This window comes from Lissotriton helveticus, chromosome 1_1, assembly GCF_964261635.1.
Source record: "Lissotriton helveticus chromosome 1_1, aLisHel1.1, whole genome shotgun sequence".
NCBI lineage: Eukaryota > Metazoa > Chordata > Amphibia > Caudata > Salamandridae > Lissotriton > Lissotriton helveticus.
The window spans coordinates 361,523,498-361,549,901 of record NC_136057.1 but is presented as its reverse complement, the minus strand read 5'-3'; the positions used below and the strand labels follow the sequence as shown (position 1 = coordinate 361,549,901).

Sequence of the window (26,404 nt, the reverse complement as noted above, 5' to 3'; positions counted from 1 at the left end):
CAACACTGACGACCCAGAATTCTGGGACTCATTGGCCCCTACCCTAGAATGTGTACCTCAGGGAGAATTACTGATAATGGGAGGCGACTTTAATTTACCCCTTGACCCTATAACGGACCGCCACTCTTCCTGTTCCTACCAACCGACCCGCTCACATACTAGTCTACACCGTCTATGCTCCAGATTCAACTTACACGACTCATGGAGACTCCAACACCCTGACGGCCGCGATTACACATTTTACTCACCTCCTCACAATTCCTACTCAAGGATAGATTATATCCTTGTCAATAGCCCCTTCACACACCTCATAGAGGAAACCAGCATTGCCCCTAGGTTGATTTCTGACCACTCGAGCATTCAGACCAAATTAGTGGGTTCCAGGTCCATTCTCCCCCCTAAAAGATGGAGGTTCAATGATGAAATATTTTCTGAACCGGAAAACAAGCAAAAGATTGAGAACGCCATCCGAGACTATCTCGCCTTAAATGACACCCATGACGCGGACATAGCAACTGTTTGGGAGGCGCTTAAGGCCACTCTGAGGGGTATAATCATAGGAATTAGAGCTCATGCTAATAAAAAACTAAACAAGGATTTAACCACTCTAGAAGTCAACATTAAAAATCTAGAAGCCACTCATATTGCAAATCTCCAAAATCATATGATTTTAAACGAACTTACTAAGCTGAAGTATGAATACAACTCGATACTCAGCAAAAGAGCGGGGGTCTGGGTTAACAAGTTCAAGGCTCTTAGGACATGCGAAGGTAATAGAGCTGGTAAAGTCTTAGCGTCATACTTAAAACACAAACAAAAACAATTCAATATCGCCTCAGTGAAAGATAGTAATAATATCGTCCAAACAAAACAGGACCTAATCTTACATACCTTTAAATCATTCTATCAAGACCTGTATAAAAATAATTTGTGCTTTGACTCGGAAGAGTGTAATAAGTACCTAAACTCATTAGGCCTACCTAAACTCAATGACACGGATAATGCCACTCTGAACTCTCCGTTCACCCTACAAGAGGTAACAACATCTATTAAAACCCTTAAAGGTAACAAGGCACCTGGCCCTGACGGTTTCTCCGCCAGTTTCTACAAAGAACTAACGAACTCGCTGAGCCCGACTCTCTTAAAACTGTTTAAGTCCTTTAATGTAACGAAAGGTATAACAAAATCGATGAGTGAAGCCACCATTATAGTCATTCCTAAAGACGGCAAAGACCCACTGTTAACCAAAAACTACAGACCGATCTCCCTAATCAACTTAGACTGCAAGATATATGCAAAGATCCTAGCCACACGACTAAACTCGCAACTACCAAAACTAATTAGTACGTCGCAAGTAGGCTTCATGAAGCAGCGCATGTCCAACGATAATACAAGACTACTCTGTCACGTCATTGAAAAAGCCAGACTGCTCGCAGACCCCGCAGTTGCTATTACTCTTGACGCAGAAAAGGCGTTCGACAGAGTGTCCTGGCTTTTCCTTAAGAGCTGTATGTCCGTCTTTAATCTTGGGGACACATTCATTAACTTGGTAATGGCCCTGTATCTCTCACCTACCGCACGCATTGCCATAAATGGATCATTATCAGACCCTTTCTCCCTTGAGCAGGGGACGAGGCAGGGCTGCCCCCTTTCCCCTTCGCTCTTCCTGTTAGCAATGGAACCCCTAATAGCTAATATAAAAAACAACGAATCCATTAAAGGTGTGAAATTTGGGAATAAGTGCGTCAAACTTGCCGCCTATGCGGACGATATCCTGATTGTGACAGAATCACCAGATACCTCTATCCCTGCACTAATGTCCACCATTGACAGATACTCCACATACTCGGGATACAAGCTCAACCGGGATAAATCTGAGGTCAAACCACTCAATATTTTAACAGCCAAAGAGGTACTAGGGAACTCAGGGCTTTGCTGGCAAACAGAATTTGTGAAATACCTTGGAATTGAATTCGGCGACTCCCTTATGGAGACCCTCCAACGGAATGAAAAGTTAACCTTAAACAAAATCAAAACCCTTTTGGAGGGTTGGTCCCCTCGCTTCATTACGTGGTGGGGTAGAGTGGAGACCATTAAGATGATGATATCACCACTGGTTAATTATCTCCTATCTATGCTCCCTCTTACTCTTACGCCTGACTTCTACCACAAACTAGACATGACTATATCAAACTTCCTTTGGAAAGGGAAAAGAGCCAGAATCAGCATAAAAAAACTCCGCTTAGACAAAACCGCTGGTGGGGTCAACCTACCTGATTTCAGAAGATATGAAACCGCCTTTCTCGCCAAGCAGGGAGCCCATTGGCTCTCGCCTTCACCTGACTATACTCCAGTTTGGCTAGAAATTGAGAACGAGATTCTAGAGGGTATCTCCCCTAGCGCGGCCTTCTCTTCTAATTTGAATAGACTAACCCACTCCAAATCAATATTCCATAACACAAAATGTGCTCTTCTAAAATTTGACAGACTCCTGGAAAACAGCATTCGAGGATCACGCTGGGAATCCTTATGGGACAACCGTAACATTTTATATAAAGGTAAACCCCTACACATTACATCATGGATCAAAAAAGGCATACTTTTTCCGTATCAGCTGTTTACGGGATCATACCCTGTCCCATTCGGTGACCTACAAACCAAATACGACCTCGAACCAATTGACGTAAAAACAGCACTGACCAAAGCCAAACTCTCCCGAACTACACCCTCCCTTCCTTCATACCTAGCCAGGGTGAACAGGCTGGGACACCAGGTTTCTGCCCTCTATAAACTTAGTCGCCCTCAACATTCTAGCCTCATTACCCCAATTACACAATTCTGGGACAACCTTGCGTCCAAGCCTATTACAGAGATGGATTGGACCAATACATGGATATCCTGTATGAGACACAAAATCAGCCCCACACTTTCGCAAACAAAATACTGGCTCTTGCACAAGGCCTTCTGGACACCGGCGCGATTATTTGCACATAATATTACCACAGACGCCTTCTGCTGGAACTGCAAGCACGCGGAGGGTGATCTATCTCATATTATCTTAGAGTGCGACTGCGTAACACAGTTTTGGGAGAAGATATTTGAATTTATATCAAAATTATTCCACATTACACCGATTAAGGAGCTCCCCTATCTTGTTTTCGGATTCACCCAAGACCCTTCCCTTGAAATAGAAGATAGGGCCTTACTCGACCTCCTCCTCACGGCGGCGATCAAGACAGTCCTTAGTAACTGGAAAGATACCAATAAGGCCAACTTCTCAGGGTGGTTGAACTGGATTATCAGTCTACGCGGTGCAGATAACATCGCACTTCAACAGACGCCGTGGCGTCCCCCCACGAGAAAACTGTGGTCAACCCTTGATAATTACTTTACGACGCATAAGCCACCTTAAGATAGTCGACCACTGTTTTTGCTTCACAGGCACTAGCACTTGCATTCTCCCATCACCGTATCGCCTTTCATGGTACCCTTTACCGTGTAGCCGGGGCTATACAATATCTGTCTCTAAATGCTTGATGAGTGTGCGATACATGTTCTGTTACCTTCGGCGAGAGTTATTGGTTACCGTACTCTTGAATTTTCCATTGACTACTGTTGTAACGCATTATGTGGCGCTTTCAAACTGTACACTTCTGAACATAGATGTACTACTGGTTCTAATTACTGTTTGTTACTGCTGAAACAACCAATAAAAACCTTTTTGAACAAAAAAAAAAGATTAGACCCAGTCATATGCAAATCAGTATTGGCCCTACTCCAGAAGGCACAGTTTAGCTTGAACTGCCAAGGCAGGCCCTCTATGAACCTTGGTATTTTTAATCAGTTACACCATTCTAAAGTCATTTATTTATGAGATTTTTATTGCGCAAACAAATACCCGAAGGTGTCTCGGCGCAAGTATGAGCTAACAGGACTGCAACAACAAGATTCACTGGTTAAACAGCCATGTCTTTAAGAGCCTCCGAAAACTCAACAGGTTGGGGGCGTTTTTAATACCCAGTGGCAGAAGGTTCCAAAGTTTTGGTACGGCAACCAGAAAGCGTCTGTCTCCCCAATTTACCGTCCTTGTGCGCGGTACTGGTAGGAGGCAAGTATTGGCGGATCTCAGTGACCTTTTGGGGATGTAGAGCTGAAAAGCCTCAGTCAGAAACTTGGGTCCGACGCCATGTACTGCTTTATAGGCAATGCAGAGGGCCTTAAATTTAATTCGGCTCTCCACTCTGAGCCAATGAAGCTGGCGAATGGCGAGAGTGGTGGGCTGGCGGCGAGGAATGTGTAAAAGAATTCTGGCAGCCGCGTTCTGTACTGACTGTAGCTTAGACAGCCCAAGTTTCTGAGAATTGAGAAGAAGGGCATTTCCATAATCCGTTTTGGAAAATACCAAAGTGGTAACTAGGGTCTTCCCGGCTGAGATAGGGAGGTAAGGCAGCAATTTCTTAATTTTCTTTAAGATAAAGAAAGCAGAGGAGACAACCTTGTTGACATGAAGGTTGAATGTCAGCTTGCTGTCAAAGATGACTCCAAGATTCCTCCCTCGCCTCGCCATGATGAAGTAACATCCTGACAAATCAAGACCAACAACTTCTTTTGTTCCTGGAGTTTAAGTGAGGAGGTCAGCTCATTTTTAACTTGTTCACACATTGCATGAAGAGTTTCTATCACGCTATTTGGATCCATTTATAATTTTATCCGAATAATACACACATATGGTTGGCTAAGGCATATATGCGCTCTAGATGTCAATAATGGGTGGGCCCAGGAAGAGGAAGGATCAGGAGAGGACGCAGTGAAGTAAGTGGGGCTGGGGACAGGTATGGGTGGTGGAGGGTAATTTTTAAGTGTTGGGGTAGTTTTCAAGGCTGAGGCGGTCAGGGAAAGTTTTTAGAGCACAGGGGGGTCGGGGAAGTATTTAGTGCTCGGGTGGCTTGGGGAAGTTTTCTAGGGTGGAATATTATTTAGGGCTTAGGGGTCGTTTTAGGGTTCAGGGCGGGGGGGGGGCTGGGGTCAGGGTATATTTTTGCCCTGGGGCGTATTAGGGCTCAGGGCAGGGGACAGGGGTTGGGTGAGATGGAGTCAAAGTAGATTTTTGCCCCTGGGGGCATTTTAGGGCTCATGGCAGGGGCAAGGCTCAGGTTATATAGGTAAGTTTTAACCATGCATAGGTCTTTGGCATACATGCCTTAACATCGCATATTTTGTTGTAAAGGCATGCATGGTAAAGACATATGCGTGGTTAAGACTTGTGTGGTTAAAATCGCGTTGAACTGGCATGCGTGATATTGGCATGCATGGTTCCGTCACATAACCTTTTGCAATCAGTGTGATATTTTGTTAACTAACCTATGAACTAATGCATCGGTTTACAAAATACTGATTCCTAGTGGGTCACAATTCGACCTGCCTCAGGAATATTAATGAAGTACGTCGCAAGTTTCAACCCACTAGGAATTGCTGCCATCACATGGATGGTAGCCTGATGAGGTCAGCAGACCACCATGTATGTGATTGCTTTTGAAAAATGCAATTTTTAAACTGCAGCCCATTTTCAGTGGTCGGTTTCAGCATTGTCAATAGGACCCCTTCCTGTTTGTGAATGACTTATCAGTGAAGGTAGTCTAAAAACTATTAATATTTTGATACCAGTTTACGCAAAACATTAATACATACCAACCTGATTTAATATTTGATAGAAAAGCCCTAAACACACCCCTTACAAATACTGAATTGGTATTTGAACACAAACCTAAATAGTGATTTTGTAACATGTTACTGAATTTTTATTATTTTGTTAATAAGAAAAGGCCTTTTTGCGGTCACAAACCACCCTGTTCCGTGAATCTGGCCCTTTGCAAACACAAAAGCCTTCACACAAAAAATACATTGTGGCATATCCATCACTTAACAGTGTCTCCTTATGTGTGGGCAGAACTGTAGTTATATCACAGGAAATGGCTTAGTTCTATTTTGGTTCATGAACTTCAGGTACCATTCACAGGGAAATCTGCCATTTTAGATAATAATATATATAGTGTGTAAATCCTTTAATGTTCAGTCGATTGAAACTTAAATAAAATTACATCTGCACAGGAAGACAAAAATAATTTAAAACATACTATTTTGTTTACAAAACCATGACAAACAGTTAAATTTAAAAAAATCAATTACAAAACCTCGAATTCCTCTGAGTGAGGGAGGAGATTTAAATATTGGAGAAAGTGTAAAGAACACCAGACATCTATTGTGCAGTTGATTCAAGTATAGAGTGATAACAGGTAAAGAGAGCAAAGGAGAAAGTGCATGCAGAGTGCAGAGGCAGCGAACAGCTGAGCCATAACTGATGCAAGTTGTAAAGTAGCAGAAAGATAAAAAAAGAAGCGCAGGCCAAAGTGCAGAGCGCTAAAAGTGGCAAATCACAATGCTTTGGGGAAGTTTGATTTGAGTGTAAAGTGGCAAAGGAATGGCGGTAGGGCGCTGGGCCAGATCTTTAAGAGTAGAGTAAAAGTTGCATCAAGCCAGGAAAGGGCTGCGTTTAAAAGCAGTGTGCCAATACAGGGACATGGCTAGTAAGACCGCAAAGTTGGGCATGCATTATGAGAAAGTGCCAAGGTACAGAGACAAAAGAGAGACAACATGTCAAAGTACTGCTCGTTGAAATAAAGTACTAGAAGGACAGGCTCACAGGAAGCAGCATTGGGCAGTAAATCCATTGTAAAGTCCCACTTCCAGAGCTGTATTGATGTTGGCGGTACCTAACTTACCTGCAGCAGCTTTGAGGAACTTGACTACCTTGATATTTAACATCGTGCTCCCGGGGTCTAGGCTGGCAATTGATGCCTGACAGCAACTTCAAACCCCCAGGCGGTGAAAGCCTCTGAGAAGTGGAACTTTCCTTAACTGTAGCAAGGAGGGACAAGTACAGAGGATATGGTTGATGGTTTGCCTCCTCTGGCTGCTGTGCAGAACATTTATCCTATTGTTGTGTGGTTCCGCAATGCCGGGAGATGACCCCACAGATCCCACTCCCCCAGGCTCAGCACTGCAAACCTGGATTTTAACCACAGCGAGTATGTGCAGGCAATATAAGGCTGCTCTTTCCACGATTCATAGGAATTGATTGCTTCCAAGTGCGAGGGCGCTTGCTCAGTGCAGCCATGTGGTCTAACCTTGACAGCTTTTTTGCTCTAATTGATGCAAGTCTCTGGAAGGCTGGCTGTGGAAGATTTTTTTCCCCACGCTTCCATAACTAAAAATTGGCTTAGTTTATCATGAAGATATCAGTTGTAAGGTGAGGCAGATCCCGAACTGCTTAAGTCTCGCCAAACTAAGCCATACATTTAAAGAGGAACTGCTACTGGTCTAGGTCTGCTTTATAATATTGAATTTGAGCCTTATTTGTGCGGCCGATGCTCTCTTTGGCAAATAGAGAACTGTTTTATAAATCCAAGTGATGATTACCTAGCAGGGTGGCCTCCTTGACCAGGGTGATTTCGCTCCCATAAGTCAGCGTTGCAGTTACATTGGCTTTCATCAGCTGAAGTAAGGTATCTAGGCTTGGACCTCGTAGACTATTGCCAAACATGAGGCTGTTGTCTTTAGCTTTAAGGGAGGTCAGATGAGTGTTAAAAGTACCTTGGCTCATAAATGCACATAGATTTATGCTTTGTGCTTAGCGATAGCCATTGTCCATTTAGATGAAACTTTCCACTGTCTGCGGTTTTCTTTCTAAAAATGATGCCTTGGTTTTTGTGTGGTTTATTTCAATGCTGTTATTGCGAATGCGGGGTACGCGATAGTTAGCAGTCGCTGAAGACGCGTTTTGGTTTGAGTTAGCAAAACAGGATCATGCACGTAGTAGAGCAGTAAAGTTAAAAAGTATATGTATGGTTAGCCACACCTACATCTTCAGAGACATGGCATGTTTCAGATATGAGACAAATGCACACGTTTGGCATTTTTCTTGCCTCATGAGCTTCCGTTCCGCACTCGCCACCCACCACTGCAGAACACCCGTCCAGGCAGCCGTTCCATGTTCTGAACATAGGAACTAAACATCTGCTGCCTCATCATACATTGAACGTGGAAACAAGGAATACAAGGCCTTCTCATAAGTGCATGCTGCTGCCCCTGGTACGTTCCTTGCACACATATGATACTCTGGCTTAATTGCGGCCCCAGTGGCCTGAAGTTAGTCTTTCCTGACATGTTTTTCAGGCATCCTTTGCATACTGGGTCCTACTACTGGCCTCCAGAGGCTAGTCATCTTGCTCATTATTGTGACCTTTAAACTGTTGTGGACGTCCATGGCTTCATGGCGGTGCATACCACTGATACTATGGTAACTCTGGCATAATGATGGCTTTTCTTGGCATGCAGTTTTCAAGCTTAGACAAAGGACTACAATAGCATCTAGAATTCCAGTCCTTCTGCTCACTCAATGTCCTTATCACCCAGGGAGGTTCCCTCCACTGAGAGGATGGTGAGGGTGCTGGTTTATTTGGCAATCAGAAATGACAATTTCTGTTGTTGTTACGTGTACTGTGCCTTGGATTAAAAAATGGCATTCTACCTCATATTCAGGTGACCCATCTACCAATTTGGCAGAAGGAGGTCTACCTCCAGAAGTCAATATAGGTTTTACATAAGGGACGCGTGCTTTTGGAGGAATTTGCCACTTATTAGGTAACAGCAATCTCACTGCTAATGGTGTAGTATTTCTAGGATATGTAAGGGACCTACAAACTTAGCGATACATTATGGGTATTCCTCTAGTATAGACAAAAACATAGTTTATAACCAAACCCTATCCACCTTCCCATAATGAAGAATGGGTGGTCCACATGTATATGCCCATCAGTTTATATTATGCTTTGGCTTACAACAGAAACTGGTTATCTCATAGTTGGAATGTGATTTAGCAGATGAGAGACTAAAAGCGTATGGTAATGAACAATTTTCACTAGTACGAGGAAGAAACAAAAAGGTGCAGTGGAAGTGAAAAGTACCCATAGAAGAATGTAAGGAGTTATTGTAAGCCATCTCTGCCAACGAAAACCACATGCTCCATTCTGTAGGATGGATCATTAACAAACATTATGGTTACTGTCCCATGGTTTGAATCATTCTTGTCTATCCATTAGTTTGTAGATGGGAGCTAGTAGATGTATTATGTACAGTACCCGTTAACCAATTTTATCCCAAAATTAGCCACATCTGAGAGCCTCAGTCAGTGATGCCAGTGCCCATGGAAGCCAATGAAGTTGAAATGTGAGTTCCAGAAAGTTGTTTGACAATTCGAATGCCCTGTAAAATTTCTGTGTTGGCGGTGGAACATTGCAGAGTTGGTATTTCACAAAAAAACATTTAATTTACAAGTGCGATGTATTGCTCTTAAATTAGGCTCAAATGAAGTCTATTACATTTTAAAATGTAAGTCATTCTCACACTCATCTAATGACACAACTCTATCTAATGATCATACTCGCCACTACTGACGCAGTGCATGGTTCCCTGGTACTTACTAGTCTCGCCAGCATGGAAGAAGAAAGGCAGGTCGACTCCTTTAGAGGCGGGTATTTCCAGAGCATCCTTGAAGTACCAAGTAGGGTTTCCACCATCTTCGTGCATAGACTGTGCAGAAGAAGGGAAGAATGTTTATCTGTCCACCATATAGCACTTAGTCTGTGAGTCTCCATTCCTAAATCACACTTTACTGCAAACCAGAACGGAAAGAGAAGCAGATGCCCAAATAACAGGAGCTGCACATGTCAAAAGTCTAACGTGCTGACACCGCCTAGAAATTCTAATTAACATAATTCAGCACCTCAGGACAGCTGTCAGTCACAGCTGGCATTGATGCATACAGTGAGTCATGGGATCAGCTCAAAAGGTTTGTTTTCGCTCCCACGAGTGACACAAGTGAACTTAGTTCAATGCACCAACACTTGAATGTGAAATATAGGTTTCTGTAGCCCCACAGAACCCCACCCAATACAGAGTTGAAGTGGCGTCAATACTTGTGGAGTACTAGCAGTCCCTAAACAGGGATTCAGGGATGCTGTATCGCTTGGCAACAACCCTATTTCATTCTCCGTAATACCAGACATACAACACTTCAAATAAAAAGCTATTTATTTCAACAGTTTTTCATTTCAAAATCTTTATTCGGTTATTCAAGCAGAAACAACCATAAAAGCACAATTGATAAAATTACACAATAAAACAAAAATGATCTAAAAGCACATATTAAAAGTAACAATCACAGTAAGGAAAATATAGTAATGAGAGGAGTACTAAGCAATCAACCCTCCATACTGTTTCTAAATTTTAAGGCTGATTTTAAAAAGCCAGTCACAAATAGAGTGCTTTCGGGGTTTAGTAATTGTAAATAACAAAGTGCAGGTCTGACCTGGGAAAAGTTCTGTTTTTTAAGGAGGGGCTTGAGATAAAACCTCCGAGGTAGATCATAAAAAGAACAAATAAATAAAAAGTGCACCAAATCCTGCGTAGACTCATTGTCGCAGCCGCAGGCTGCTAGCACTTGTCCTCGGTGGCAACCCTTTGGGACAGCTAACATTAGGTGGAAAAAGTCCAGTCAGAACCAAGTTAACAGATGGCGATCAAAGCCCGACATTGGCCAGGATAAATAAGGCTCCATATGCAAGGTACTTTTCAAGATGACATATTTCCGAACACTACGTTTATTTAATTGCACCTCTTTGCGAAGCAAGTATTGAGAGAGGGAAAAAGTTTTCCTCACATACTCTACATCAGCGGCCCTGATTGAATCTGGATTTAAAAAGAGTTCTTGATGCCCCATACTGAAAAAACAATCTTTCAGATACTTTAGCCACGGAATGTTAAGCATATTATCCCAGGATAACGCTTCCCTCATAAGTAGGTGATTTAAAGGCAGGTCCTTATTTAGCCAGCTTTTTAATCAGAAAATTAGTGGTCGTAATGCAATAGTGTCACTTAGAAAGGGGACACCTAATTCTTCGTGCACTATTAAGTTGGAAGTTCCCCTGGGGACCCCCAACAGCTGTTTCAAGAAGTTGTTTTCTGCCACCACAAGGTCATTAATTGCCACATACCCCCAGAGTTCACTTCCGTAACAGCCTATCGCCACACTCCTTGCCTGATAGATCTTTAACAGGGCAGCAATAGGGTGTTTGCCCATTTTCCTGGTAAAATTAAAGATAGCCGCGTTTGCCCGGGTTATCGCCCCCCTTTTCCTTTGAACTGAGGGGCCCCAATTCAGCTGGTCGTCAAAAAGGACGCCCAAATATGAAAAGGTTTTTGTTATCGGGATCTTCTCCTCATTAACCCGAAATACAAACAACTTCTTATTACGTTGCCCTACCTGCATTACGAAAGATTTTGTATTGTTAATAGATAAATCACGGGATTTCATAAAGCTATAAAAAGCTTCTAATACAATTTGAAGCCCTCTTGCGGTCCTAGCCAGCAAAACGGCGTCATCCGCAAATAGTAAAATAGGTAGCCTTTTACGCCCAACAAAAGGGTAATCCGCACCAGTATTTAATAGGGGCTCTTCCAAATTGTTAATGTATAAATTAAAGAGGAACAGGGCCAAAATACAGCCCTGCCTGACTCCCCGGTGGACACCAAATTCCCTAGACACCTTAAGGTCCTGAGAATACCTTACATTGGCCCTGGTATCCTGGTGCAGGTCCGCCAAGAGGTGAACCAGATTTTGCTCCACACCCATGTTTCCCATGACATCCCAAAGCTTGCCTCTATTAACACAGTCGAAAGCTGAGGAGAGGTCCATGAACACCATGTGGATGGTACCCTGGCGCGCTCGGGTGTACTTTCCTTAGACCATATATAAGTTAAGACACTGTGCGGTTGTGGAGTGACCAGGCCGAAAGCCATATTGAATTGGAGAAATTATCTCATGCTCTTCAGCCCAAGCTGTTAATCTGTTCAAAATTACCCCACCCGCTACTTTTACCACAGAGTCAATTAAAGATATCGGCCGGTAACAAGATGTGCTATTCCGGTCCCCTTTCTTAAAAACTGGCACTATCGTAGAAGTCCCCCACGACCTTGGGCAACCATGTTCTGCAGCTGCGTTAAGCACAGCAGTAAGGACAGGTGCCCAAAGAGATACCCTTGATTTAAAAAGGTCTGGGGGCAAGCCATCGGGGCCTGGCGCTTTATTACTTGACAACCCGTAATGCCCTTCTCAACCTCACTCATGGTAAAACGTGGTGGGTTTTCTCCTTGTACTTCTCTCATGGGTTCAGACTGTGGAATGTAAAAATAATACTAAAATGGGATACCCACTCATCTTCAGTTATATTTGCACCAACTGAGGTATCACCACGACTCAAAAAGAGGTTTATTAATAATACCCCAGAATTTCTCGCTATTACCAAGAATTCTGGGGTCTATCAGATCTTGCCAGATATCATCTGTTACTTCTGACTTACGTTTAGCCAGGGCCTTATTGTATAAGTTGCGTAATGCCCTGATCTGTATCGGATCCCTAGGACTAATCTTCAGAGCCGCCTTTAAATCACGACATGCCCTAGAGCAAAAGTGATCAAACCATTTGGGATCACTACGAACAATGCCCAAGGATGGTACGTTTAACATTTCACCTACTTTGGAAGCAATAGTATCAAAGGCTTGAAGAATATCTGGGGGGGAGGATGCTGGGGACACACACAGTGATAACTTGGTAGCACAAGAATTATTAATCTTTTCATATAATTGGCCAGAGTTCACCTTGGCCCACTTTAGGCGTCGCCTTCCATCCGTGCATTTAAGAATGCCACCATCTTGTATTTTCCCCCGTAGTTTTAAAAGGTTACCACCAAGTAGAATACAAACTGGATTGTGATCACTGTGTTGGTTCTCCTGAATTTCAAAACTCAATAAGGCTGTACAGAGGCCACTAGAGAGGAGAATATGATCAATATAAGATCCCCCCATGTAGCCTTTATATGTAGGTACTGGTTAAAAACTACGATCATCCGCCAGGGACATGGCTGGAATTAAATCAAATTCGTTTATGAGCTGGTTCAATAGGTCACCCCGGCAAGTATGCTCAAAATGTAGGCCCCTCATCCTATGACAGCCCAGTGATCTAATTTCAGTATTCTTTGGGTTCCCGCAGGGTCGTACATTGAAATCCCCTGTAATGAGGATTCGATGGGAAAGGCTCTCACAGTGGGACCTAACAAAGTTACCCAGATCAACAACTCTACAATCCCCTTTTGGGTTTACAGCATTGTAAAAGTTAATTAGGGATAGAGTTTCCGTCCCTCTTTTAACCGTTAATACTTGGATGTCATTGTTGTAAGTAGGAAATGTTTTGGCCGTGCAGGACAGTGCTAAATCAATGTACACAGCCAATCCCCCTTTAGCTCTGCCACTTCGTGACGGCCCTGCTGGTACAAAAAAACTTTTATAACCTTCTAAAAATATATCACTCTCTACCAGCCAAGTCTCTTGCAGACATATCACTGAAAAGGATCTTATAAAGGCTATCCAAGTCGGATCCTTGACTTTTCCAGCTAACCCAGCAATATTCCAGGAGATTACATTGTGATCCAGAACCTTGGATTCTACTGGGGGCGGAACTTTCAGGACAAGGGACGTTAATAGCTACATTACTAACCCATGCGACTGGGCGGGGGCACATGGTGTTCGAACATTTCCGACCTCAGTCGCTCTCTCAAAATGTGCTGTTCTTCCATTGTCCGAGACTCCGGGGGAGATATCACCAGGGTATAAGAGTCAATCAACCATCTCTAGTCCACTGTACCTGTTTTGTGTGTGTATTTGACTAAAACTACGTGGATGCTCATGCCAATCACCGGCCCCCCTACCTCTGCCCCGATGCCTTACTAAGGACCAGTCCCCTTCCCTATCTAAGTTCTGAAATGGAGGGTAAAAATAGGATAATGGAAGAGGTTGAATCGATGGTCCGTTATTAAAAGGTACCTCTTTACAAATGTGGCCCACGATGCGAGGGTCCCTGAAGTTTAAGAGCACACAATCGCCTTGTATATTTTTTGGCGTATGCCCAATCCAGGGCACCCTGCGTACCATCCTGATTTCACAAGTGACATTATGAGGGAGTGGCCTATTTCTATTCAACCAATCTGTTGCCTTGTTTTTTAGGGACATATATGTTTCCTTATTGGGGTAACTCAACACGGGTACCCCTGTTAAGACAACAGTGTACGGGCTCGATTCTGGAAGGTAAGTCAACTATCAACTTCCTGGATGAGACAGAATCAGGTACACACTGGGTGGAATCAATAGACTTAACAGTAGATTTGGCAGCATCCCCCACAATAGTTGTAACAGCGGGTAATAACGTGTGAGCTGGCGGCTTAACTATATGCCCCCTTGAGGAAGATGGTGCTTGGAATAAAGGCATAAGCGACACCCCCCCCCCTCTTTACAGGATTCTGTTGACCAGTACCCAAGGGCGACTCAGTTAGCCTGGTATTGGCCACAATGTTCAATGTCACATCCTCAATCTTGGCTAGGCATAGTTCAATTTGTAGACGCCGGTCTTCAAGAGATTTAAAAGAAGACGTTAATAAAAGGCCAAGTTTATCGAGATCAAAGTCCGCCAATACCATAGCTGTACCAGCAGGTTTAGAAGCACCCGGAATCGATACAGGCAGCAGTGTAGGCCCTGATGATCCTGATTGGTTCACAGACACATCACCCAAATCTGTTGATAGTAAGTTGCTGTTACTGGCTTGTTTGGCGACTTTGGGTCTCCTTCCTCCACTGGGTTCATTAGCCCCCCGCTTCCTCTTCGGTATGGCACCCTGTAACTTCCCTCGCTTCTGTCTAGTGTTTGGTCTTTCGGGAGAATTATAATTAGACACTATACTTGCTTGTACAGATGTGGATATTTGAAGCTGGTCAGCTATTGGGATAATATCCTGAACCGGCGTGGTAGGTGTAAAGTTGTAAATAACAGCAAAAGTATATTGTAGGTTCAAGTAGGTTTTATTAATAACACCCTAACCATCAGCTACCAGGCAGCAACTGATCTCTCAGGAATATTCCTCACTTCAACATTCCATGTTCCATGAACAGACATGTAATAGACATAAGAAGAATACTACACATCCTCTTTCTTATAATAAAGTAGAACTTACAGATAAAATGGTTATGAAACATCTACATAATAAATCATCAAAGTTGCAGAATGAAACAATATGCAGAGCAAACAAACATAGCATAATGAAATGCTGAAACTTTCAAGAGATGTAATCCTTGAGATATGTTGGAACTTTCTTTACACGTGTGCTGAATCTATTAACAGGTACTTCAGGGTTATTATAAGAAACAGAATGACGTGTACAAGAATCCAAATCACAATCACATTTTTTAACAATGGCAACACGATTCAAATTCTATATTTTCCCATTTTCCAATTTGACCGAATTACTAAAACATTTAATGACCTTCATGGGAGAAGAGTATTTGGACCAGGACAAAGAACCTACTGGAGCTCTGACCTTAACTTCATCTCCAACCGCAACTTTACTTTCCCTTACCCTTTTTCTTTCATCAAAGAACAATTTATTCTTTAATTGTAAGTTCTCCTCCCTTTGCCTCCATTCACCTATACCATTATCCTTCACCCCTTTACCCCAGAACATCCAAGCCGGACTCAAACTGGTATTAGGAGTCCTTCCTTTAAACAATTCAAATGGAGTTCTCATGGTAGACATTTGTGGTGAAAATCTATGAGCTAGAATACACTTTTGCAACTCTTCCCTCCAATCTAACGCATTAACCCTAGAAAGTTGTATATTCTCCTTTATCACACGATTAAATCTTTCTACTGTACCATTGGTCTCTGGGTGATAAACCGAAGACCTTTTATGTTTAATCCCACATGAAATCAAAAAATCTGACATCATTCCTGAACAAAATTGCGGTCCATTGTCTGACAAAAGAGTCTTCGGAAAACCCTCTCTTTTAAAAATTGCTTTCAAAAAAACAATAACACATGAAGAAGTAACTTCTGAAACAGAAGAAATTTCAACCCACCTTGAATAAAGATCAATTACAACTATCAAAAAAGGAGTCCGATGTTCACCTGAAAGTGGACCAACAATATCAATAGCTATATCTTCCCACGGACCATTCGGAAGTTTGCGACAAATCATGGGAGCAGTACGTGAAACTAAAATTTTATCACTAACCTTGCATTGTAAACATTCCCTGATTTCTCTTTCAATCTCCAAATCCATCCCAGGCCACCAAAAAGAACTACGACTTCTTTCCTTTGTCTTTACTATTCCCAAATGACCTTGATGAGCCTCATCCATCAATCTTTTCCTTAACGAGCTTGGAGAAATCAACTTTGTACCCCTAAGAAGAATACCATTCTCCACAGACAACTCATTCTTAATTTCGATTCGAAAAATCTTTATTTCGATCACATGATCATAAAAGATATACATTACACATATAAAAAGTTTAAAAACGCATTAAACAACATTAGTGATCAGAAGTTTGTTAAAAAGAATACAGAAGCGGGATGTGCCAATAATTCAAATCTGTCCCGAGTCTCCAAGTCTCTTTATACAACGGGATCGAACGTACCACATTGAAGTTAGACATTTGGATAGTGCAAAAACAATAGTGGGGGTTAAATCTGTCTTTAAGACTCTGTACGCTGGTAAAAAAGTTCTGAACCCCAAGTTTCTGAGCAGGGGGACTAGCCAGTAGTTCCTGCTCCTCTCATAGGCCCGGCAAAAGAAAACCACATGAACATCGTTTTCCTTTGGGTGGGCACATGTCGGGCAAATTTCTGAAGAGGAGCGACAAGACCATGATGCTGTGAATGAAGCCAGAGGGAGAGTTCCATATCTCCATTGGAGGAATAATTTTCTGGTTAATACCGGAGTCATGGCATCTAGGACACTTTCTAGTTGGTAAGAATCTTTGATTTTTATAAACTGGTTTGATAATGATCCATCACGGGTACCTTCAGCCGTTCTAAGGAGCATGTGATCGTAATAAGCTCTTGCGAGTACCTTTTTAGGGATCTTAGTACAAGTATTTGCTGGGTCCAGCCATAGTTCAGAGAGTCCGATTGCCTCGAAAGTTCTCTTGATGTAAGTCAGCCAGGGTGTTCTTATGGCGTTGGGTAACTGTAAAAATTCCTGTAACTCAGCTCTGTAATTTGAAAGGTCTGGACTACTCCATAGACGCCGCCAGAAAGCTAAGGGTTTGAACCCCAGCTCCTCCGTTTTTGGTCGAAGGCCCATATCCAGCCTGAGAGGGAGTAATGGAGTACTCTGTGGAAGGGCAACAATCTGTCTCAGAAATTTGTTCCCAATAGTTAATAGTTTAGATGATGGAATATGGCCCCACAGCTCGCCCCCGTACGTTACACCCCCCGGGCCTGTGCTTTGTAGATGTGAATAATGGGGGTAAGTGGCCGGTAGGGAGATTTGTTCACTAATCTCATAGTACCACCCACCAACTGTGCCAATTTGATGGTAACTTTTGACTGGTGGGCCGACCACGTTAGGTTTTCATTAAGAGTGATCCCCAAGTATTCAATTGTCTGTACTGATTCCCGTTGAACTGTTCCCAACTTGGGCGGAGGGCGGTTGTGGGGCTTAGGATTGAGAATCATGTATTTTGTTTTTTGTGGGTTAATTTCGAGTCCCCGCTCTGAGCAGAACTGCATAAACCCATCCAAGGCTCGTTGTAAGCCCATTGGGGATTTGGACAGCAGCAGGGTGTCATCAGCAAACATAATTGCGGGCACCCTGCTGCCAGTCAATTTTGGGGCATCAGTGTTGGGAATCCTGGTCAGGTGAGCAATTACCCAGTTCACGAAGAGGCAAAACAGGGTTGGTGCAAGCACACAACCCTGTCTCACCCCTCTGCGAACGGGGAACCTTTCGGTAAGATTGCCACCTCTGCCACACCTAACGCGGGCATAGTTGTTATGGTGTAATCTCATCAGGATTGCCAAGATGTCTCCCGGGACGTTCATCTCCTCCAAAACTTTCCACAGTTTTACTCTAGGTACCAAATCGAAGGCGGCACGCAGGTCTACAAAAATAGTATACAAGGTGCCGCCCTCAATTAGTGCTGTCCTCCAATATAAAAGGTTCAGTCTAAAGATTTGATCTATTGTGGAGACCCCCTGTCTAAAACCCGCCTGGTAGGGAGTCAGGATACTCGTCTCCTCTATCCAGTTCTCTAGCCGGTCCAGGATCAGTCTTCCAAAGAGCTTTTGGGATATATCAATGAGACTGATCGGACGATAGTTGGCTGGGAGCAGTGGGGAGCCCTTTTTGAAAATAGGAACCACTTCTGCTCCCAGCCAAGTATCCGGCACCTCCATTCCCCCCAGGACAGCGTTAAATATCATCGTGAGGTAAGGGGCCCATATCCCTGGTTCCTGCTTAAATAGGTCCCCGGGTACCCCATCAAGGCCAGGGGCTTTCCGTGCAGCCAACCCAGCTATAGCCACCCTCACCTCTTTTTCAGTAATGGGGTCTCCAGTTGGGTCTGGCACTATCGTGCTGTTTGTTACGTTTGGAGACCCTTCCTCCAATGAATACAATGCCTGAAAGTGACTCTGCCATAGGCTGGGAGCTATGTTAGGCTCTATTGCTGGAGATAAGTCCTCTGATCCATTGGACACTGTTCGCCAGAATTTACACGAGTCTCTGATGGCAAGTGACATTGCAAGGTTTTCCCAATATTGTTGATCTCACTCAGCCCTAGCATTCACCAAAAGCTTCCTATAGGACCTTCTCATCGATTGAATTTCCTCCCTGCTTTTGCGCCCCTTAATTGCGAGGAGCAATTTGGTTTTTGAGTCCCTGCAGGAGGCGTTATACCAGGTCCTCTTAACTGTTGGTCCTTTTTTTGCCCCTGCTTTTGAAAATAAATCTAGCTCCAGGGAACTGATTAGTTCTGCATGGGTCTGGGCCAACATTTCTCTATTTGCCCCTTCTCCAACATTCATCCCTATCTCGAAAGCCCTCTCTAAGAGCGGGATAATTCTTGCATATAGTTTTGATAACTTCTCAACGCTAGTAGCCAGTTTCTCCCACCTGACTTTTCTCCGGTTGTTTTCTAGTAGAAGACCTGACTTGTCTTTGTTTGGACCAAGCAGCATATCTTCATTCCCCGGTAAGGCATAAAAAACTTCCAGGGCGTTGTGGTCACTATCCCATCTCTCAATGACTTTAAAGTCAACTATTTGGGGCCACATTGATAATTTGACAAGGATATAGTCCAGTCTCGATTCGCTACCAGATTTGTTGTAGGTGCAGATACTTGGCGTGTCTGATTTACAACGCCCGTTACAGGCCCTCAGACCCTGATTTAGGGTAAGGGCTGTTATCTGCAGGGCAAGGGGAGACCAGGCTCTGGGAGGGGGCGCCACCGTCGCCGGGACAAGCCAACAAGAATCTTCCTCGAGGGAGGGGCCATCTCGTAGGCCTGATAGTGGTTCAAACTGGGAGTTTAGATCACCTCCCACCAGGCAGTGAAGTTCCCATGGGATGCCATCTAGGAACGCAGAGAGTTCCTCTATAGTCTTGGATTCTCTTGACATGGGTACCGGTCTTGAATATACATTTACAATGACCAGTTTGATAGAATTTGGCCACTCTAATAGGACGGCTAGAATATCATCGGAGTCTGTCTCCAGGCAGCTAGCCTGGCATCCTAGGTCTGATGCTACCCAAGTTGCCAGTCCTCCAGATGGCCTGCTCCTTCCCCCCCACTTGGCGGGTTTAGAGAATATTGCATATCCCTGAAATGGGAGTTCCTCACGGGCCCAAGTCTCCTGGAAGAGTAGTATATTTTTTGTATTAATAAAAGCAACCCACTCAGGACAATCAATTTTACTGGCCAATCCAGCGACATTCCATGAAATCAGAGTCATGGGATGTGATTTAGTGATAGATGGACCATTAACGGTAGTATTGACACCGCTAGTCTCCAAGGTAACCATCTGGGGAGGGGGCGAAAGCCTCAGAGTGAATCTTGTGTTGGTGTAGGTCTCATTTAAGTCCACTAGACTAGGCTCCAAAGCTAGACTCGGTGTTAATTCGTTTTGTGCCTTTGTGTGTGGTGTTTGTTCCGGGGTTGTGCCATTCCCTATCCAATGGGGTACGGGAAGTTCACTCCCCTGAATCTCAGAGCGTCAATCCACCATTTCCAGGCTGCTGTATCTATTGTGGGTGGGAAAGTGGGCTGGGTAGTGCATTCTATGAGGCCCCGGAATCCCTCTCGTGATTCCTCGGCCCCCGCCCCTCCTCCTGGTAATGGTCTCCCAACCCTCCTCCTCCCCATACGGTAAGAAGTGGTCAAAAGGTCTTCCCCTATGATGTAATGGTACGCTTCTCTCCCTGTGACGGCTCTCCCAGTCATCCAGCAACTCTTGATGTTGCCCCCATCTCTGATCCTCCAAATTATATAAACTTGAGGGATAAAAGAATGAGAGGGGAAGGGCTTGGATGTTACTGCCTTGGTCGTCAGAAGCCCAGTCACAAATGTAAGCAGCTGTGCCCGGCTCTCTGAAAGTGACCAAAATACAGCCTCCCCTAATTGATTTTCTAGAATATCCCACCCATGGAACCCGCCTCACCATGGAAATGTCACTGGTTGTACCTCTCGGAAGTGGTCTATATATGAATAACCAGCTAATAACCTAGTTCCTAAGTGAAGAATTTGATTCAGTTACCATGGATTTTAGTTTGGGTACCCCTGCCAGAATCAATGTGTAGGGGGATACCTTCGGAGGGAGGTTGACAGGTTTGGATTTTCGAATCGGATGGTGTTTTCCTCCCGGGAATGTTGAATCACCCTTAGTGTCAGTCGGGATAGGAGCAGAATCTTTGGATGTGGGACTAGTGATTGGGCCTAAATTTGATATCTGCTGAGTTTTTGAAGGAGCAGTATTTATGATGGGGCTAGTCGGGAGTTGCGATGTCTTATTTAGGTTGGGTTGTGGATTTTGAGAATCAATAGTAATTAGCTTTTTATTTGAGGCTGAGGTAGATTCACTAACCTTTTTGAACTTTGGATCAGGGCCCCCTTTGGCTCCATTGAGTTCGGGTTTCATCGAGTCAGCTAATTGAACAGTAGATTTTTCAATATTGACTAACCTAGCTTCGATCTTAATCAGGCGGGCTTCGAGAGGGCTCAGTAAGGACCTAAAGAGTGTGCCAATATCCGCCAGTGTGATATCATCTCTGGAATTGTCCACTAAGATGGAATTTGTAGCTGCTAAAACGTCCGTCTGACTGTGAACTAAGGGGGAAATTGTTATACCAGGCTTCTCTAAGTTAATATCTGTGGTGCCTCCTTTCGCCCCGTTTTCCCTCGGTGGATTGGATTTTGTTATCTTTATCCCATTTCCTACTTTGTTCTGCCCCCCCCTCTTCTTTTTTTGTATTGCGCCTTCCCTGGCCCCCCTGTCTCTATCGGAGCTAGACTCTTTGACGTTAGCTGGCGCTGTGTTAAGTTCGAGTAACGGGGACGGGATTCCAGGTGAAACTTGAAGTGTTTGAATATTAGGGAGGGCCATTAAGCTCAAGTCGTCGAGGTCACTAGGGGCCTCGATTGTAAAGTCTGGGTCAGTTATTAAGACACTGGGTGGTTGGATTTCTCCCGGATCCCTCATTGCACTGTTTGTAGGATCTAGCCTCCCCTTCGGAGTTTTGGCTTGTGCCAGTGGCCCCAATGAGGATCTCCTAACCCAGTCTATTTCCTGGGAAATTCGTCTCTCCAGAACCTCTATTTCCTCCACCAGAAGTGATCCAGCTTTGACAAAGTAGTTGCCAATGGTGCCATTGGCGGCTCCAGCCGCGGCTAGAGATGATTTGCTCCTTGTTTCTCTTGAACACATTGCTCCGTATATTAAGAGAGATAATGCCTGGGGGGGGGGCCCAGACCGGACTCAACCGTACTCTAACGGCCTCAAACGGCCCGCTCTTTGCCCGGTCTTGCCCCGAGCTCCGCCCCGCGCGCGTCCCGCGTCGCGGGGGTGCTTACGCCAGTAAAGTACGTGAATACAGAGGGTGTGGCCACCGGGGGAAGAGGCACCAGCTGTGCAAAGTGGAGAATGCTGGTCCTCGCAGTCCCCCGGTAGGCTCCTGACGCTGTAAGCACGCTCGAGTCCTCCACCTGGGCTGTGTCTTACTGGGAGCGCGTTGAGTATCCGCCGACTGCGGAACCGCTCACACCAGATAGAGCAGCCTCAGGGAGCAAGCAGGGAACAGAGGTCCAAGAACAATCCTCGTGAGTAGCAGAGTCTGTGAATACTAATAATAATAATAATAATAATATAATAATAATAATAATAATAATAATAATAATAATAATAATAATAATAATAATGTGAATGATGCCACACCTTAGATAAATCTTTTCCAAAATCAAAGTTGTTTGTAACAAAAGAAATACCTCACTTACTTCACAATCTGCGCCTCGATTGTAAAGTCTGGGTCAGTTATTAAGACACTGGGTGGTTGGATTTCTCCCGGATCCCTCATTGCACTGTTTGTAGGATCTAGCCTCCCCTTCGGAGTTTTGGCTTGTGCCAGTGGCCCCAATGAGGATCTCCTAACCCAGTCTATTTCCTGGGAAATTCGTCTCTCCAGAACCTCTATTTCCTCCACCAGAAGTGATCCGGCTTTGACAAAGTAGTTGTCAATGGTGCCATTGGCGGCTCCAGCCGCGGCTAGAGATGATTTGCTCCTTGTTTCTCTTGTACACATTGCTCCGTATATTAAGAGAGATAATGCCAGGAGGGGGGGGGCCCAGACCGGACTCAACCGTACTCGAACGGCCTCAAACGGCCCGCTCTTTGCCCGGTCTTCGCCCCGAGCTCCACCCCGCGCGCGTCCCGCGTCGCGGGGGTGCTTACGCCAGTAAAGTACGTGAAGACAGAGGGTGTGGCCACCGGGGGAAGAGGCACCAGTTGTGCAAAGTGGAGAATGCTGGTCCTCGCAGTCCCCCGGTAGGCTCCTGACGGTGTAAGCATGCTCGAGTCCTCCACCTGGGCTGTGTCTTACTGGGAGCGCGTTGAGTAACCGCCGACTGCGGAACCGCTCACACCAGATAGAGCAGCCTCAGGGAGCAAGCAGGGAACAGAGGTCCAAATCAATCCTCGTGAGTAGCAGAGTCTGTGAATGAGCGGCACCCGCGGAGCGGGTGTCGCGAAAGGTATTAAGGGCTCGAGACAGAGGGTGTGGCCGCCGGGGGAAGAGGCACCAGCTGTGCAAAGTGGAGAATGCTGGTCCTCGCAGTCCCCCGGTAGGCTCCTGACGCTGTAAGCGCGCTCGAGTCCTCCACCTGGGCTGTGTCTTACTGGGAGCGCGTTGAGTAACCGCCGACTGCGGAACCGCTCACACCAGATAGAGCAGCCTCAAGGAGCAAGCAGGGAACAGAGGTCCAAGAACAATCCTCGTGAGTAGCAGAGTCTGTGAATGATGCCACACCTTAGATAAATCTTTTCGAAAATCAGAGTTGTTTGTAACAAAAGAAATACCTCACTTACTTCACAATCTTTGCTACACTCCTCCAACCACTCTTCTTCAAGTATGACACCTGAGGTAATTTCGCAAACATTTACTTCACTTTCACAGTCAACTTCCTCATAAACTACTTCTTGTGAGTCACTTAGAAGACGTGAAAGACAATCTGCAGATACATTTTCCACACCTGGAATATAATCTATTCCAAAACTGAACTCCTGTAAACCAATCACCCATTTTCTGATCCTAGATGAAACATTATCCAGACCTTTCACCATGAAAATCTCCCTCAACGGTTTATGATCAGTACATACCTTAAATTCCTGACCCCACAAAAAATTCCTAAACTTCCTCAGCGCCCAAAATATGGCCAAAGCCTCTTCCTCAATGACCGAATAGTTAAGTTCTGCACCTCTCAAACTCCTTGAAGCACAGGCAATAAGCTTCTCTTCTCCATTCCTCCTTTGCTTCAAAATTGCACCCAATCCTTTACAACTAGCATCGGTGATAACATAAGTTTCTTCAAACGGAACAAATGCTTGTAGATCGGGAGCAGTAACCAAATCTCTCTTGATGTCCTCAAACTCACTTTGACAAACTTCTGACCACTTAAATTCCTTGTTTTTACCCAAAAGAGCCCTTAAACCACTAGATTTACTAGCTAGATTCTTGATAAATTTTCCATAATATTCCACCATACCAAGAAAAGAAACAACCTCTTCCTTATTCTTTGGTGATACAAGATTGTCAATGGCATCCACAAATCTTTCTTAGGTGAAATACCAAAGGCTGAAATACAATGGCCCAAATAATTTACCTCAGAGATAGAAAATTTACATTTCTCATATTTTAACGTCAGTCCAGCATTTTCCAATCTTATAAGAACAGACCTCAAAATCCTATCATGTACCTCTTGATTCACACCATATACCAACAAATCATCCTGATAACATTTTACATTCTTTATACCTTTCAAAATAGATGACATGACACGTTGAAAAACCGACGCAGCAGACACAAGACCGAACGGCATTCTCTTATACTTGAAAGCACCCATAGGAGTGATAAATGCAGTAAGGTCTTGTGACTCCTTCGTCAATTCAATTTGATGATATGCCTGTGTGAGATCAAGCGTTGTAAATACTCTTGCATCACCTAAAGACGATAATAATTCATCAATGTTTGGCAAAGGAAACTTGTCTACGACAACCTCCTTATTGAGAGATCTTAGATCACAACATAATCTTATATCGCCATTGGGTTTGTTAGCGACAACAATAGGGGCCAACCATTCAGTTGCCTCCACAGGAGTGATTATATCTTGTTCTTGCAATTTTTTTAATTCCTGTTCAACTTTTTCCTGAATTGCTATAGGAATCCTCCTTACCTTAACAACCACAGGAACAGCATTCTTCTTTAATTTTATACCATGTTTATAACCTTTTAGACAGCCCAAATCATTTTGAAAAAGTTTAGGAAATTCCTCCATAAAAGAATTATTCTTTGATACAATCTCCTGAATTTGAATCTGTGGATTAGAATTGGGATTAAGTATAACCCCCAACAGACGTTGATGTGGCCAGCCAATTAAGCAATCACCAACCTTAGATACATAAATCTTCCCAACAATAATTCTTTCTTTGAATTCAATGCAAGCATTGAAATAACCCATCATGCTTATAGGGGCACCACCATAACCGCCTGCACTTACATCCATCTTTAACAGTTTAGTTTTCATCTTTAAACATTTCTCATAAAATTCTTTAGATACAATAGTTATTCTTGCACATGATTCAAATTTCATCTCAAGGTCAATTCCTTCAATTTTCACTGTCCCTGTAGGATAGTCTTTTTCTTCTTTGTCCTTCACTTGACATATAATCTCTTTAATGTCTTTATTAATTATCTTCTTTTCCTTAGATTTGCAAAATTTTACAAAATGACCTTTCTTCCCACACCCATGACATACAAAACTCATAGCTGGACAAAATTTTGAGTTTGCCTTATGACCAGACTTTCCACATCTATAACAAGTTACAGCTGACAATGTACCCTCCTCTTCACCTTTTTCATTCACTAATACCTTACTTTCTTTCACCTCCTTTACCTGTGAAACATCCTCCTTTACTTCTAGCTTTTCTATTTTCTCCTCACTCTTACCCTTGTCATGTTTTAATTCATCAACACATTTAATCATGTGTTCAACCCTCTTAGCTATACTTACAACTTCCTCAAGAGGAGGTTCATCTTTGAGCCACAATTCTTCTCTAATTTTGTCCTCCCTACACTTCAATACAAGCTGATCTCTTAAACGTTCCTCATTGGCAGGACCAAACTTGCAAGTAGACGATAATTTTCTCAAAGCAGTTAAATATTCCTCAACTGACTCCTCTTTACCTTGTTCTCTTCTCCCAAAATGATACCTTTCCATAATGATATCACACGAGGTAAATAATGTTTGTCAAGTTGCAACAAACAAACCTCATATTCATCTAAACCCCTCTGTTCTTGATGTGACAAAGCAAGCAAATTTTCCAGAACTTCTTGCCCCTCCCCACCAAGACAATGCATTAAAAGTGAATATTTTCTTTCCGCACTTAAATTTGCGCCACAAACTCTTGCATAATGCACAAAGATTTTTTTCCATTTGCTCCATTTTACCCTCGGTTCTCCAGGATCACTCAAAAAAAACGGTGGGGTTGTCACATTTTGCATTTTCCTATTTAAATGATATTTCTCAAATTTCAGCCCAAAATTTGTTCTAACTTTTCTACTTAACAGACCTGAAACAGTTTAAAACATGTTTTTTTTTTACTAAATATTACTTGTTAACACAGTAACCAACATTATAC

The 26,404-nt window shown here is 43.7% G+C and overlaps 1 protein-coding gene across 3 annotated transcripts in view; it reads right to left on the bottom strand.

Annotated features, from left to right (window-relative positions):
• The window catches only part of LOC144808610 (adenosine deaminase 2-like), a 773,449-nt gene that overhangs the window by 116,037 nt on the left and 631,008 nt on the right, over positions 1-26,404 (bottom strand). For all 3 annotated transcript variants that reach the window (XM_078673649.1, XM_078673650.1, XM_078673648.1), the window contains one exon: positions 9,540-9,648. In XM_078673649.1, coding sequence (XP_078529775.1) covers positions 9,540-9,648 — 109 coding nt within the window. The remainder of the gene's footprint in view (positions 1-9,539; positions 9,649-26,404) is intronic.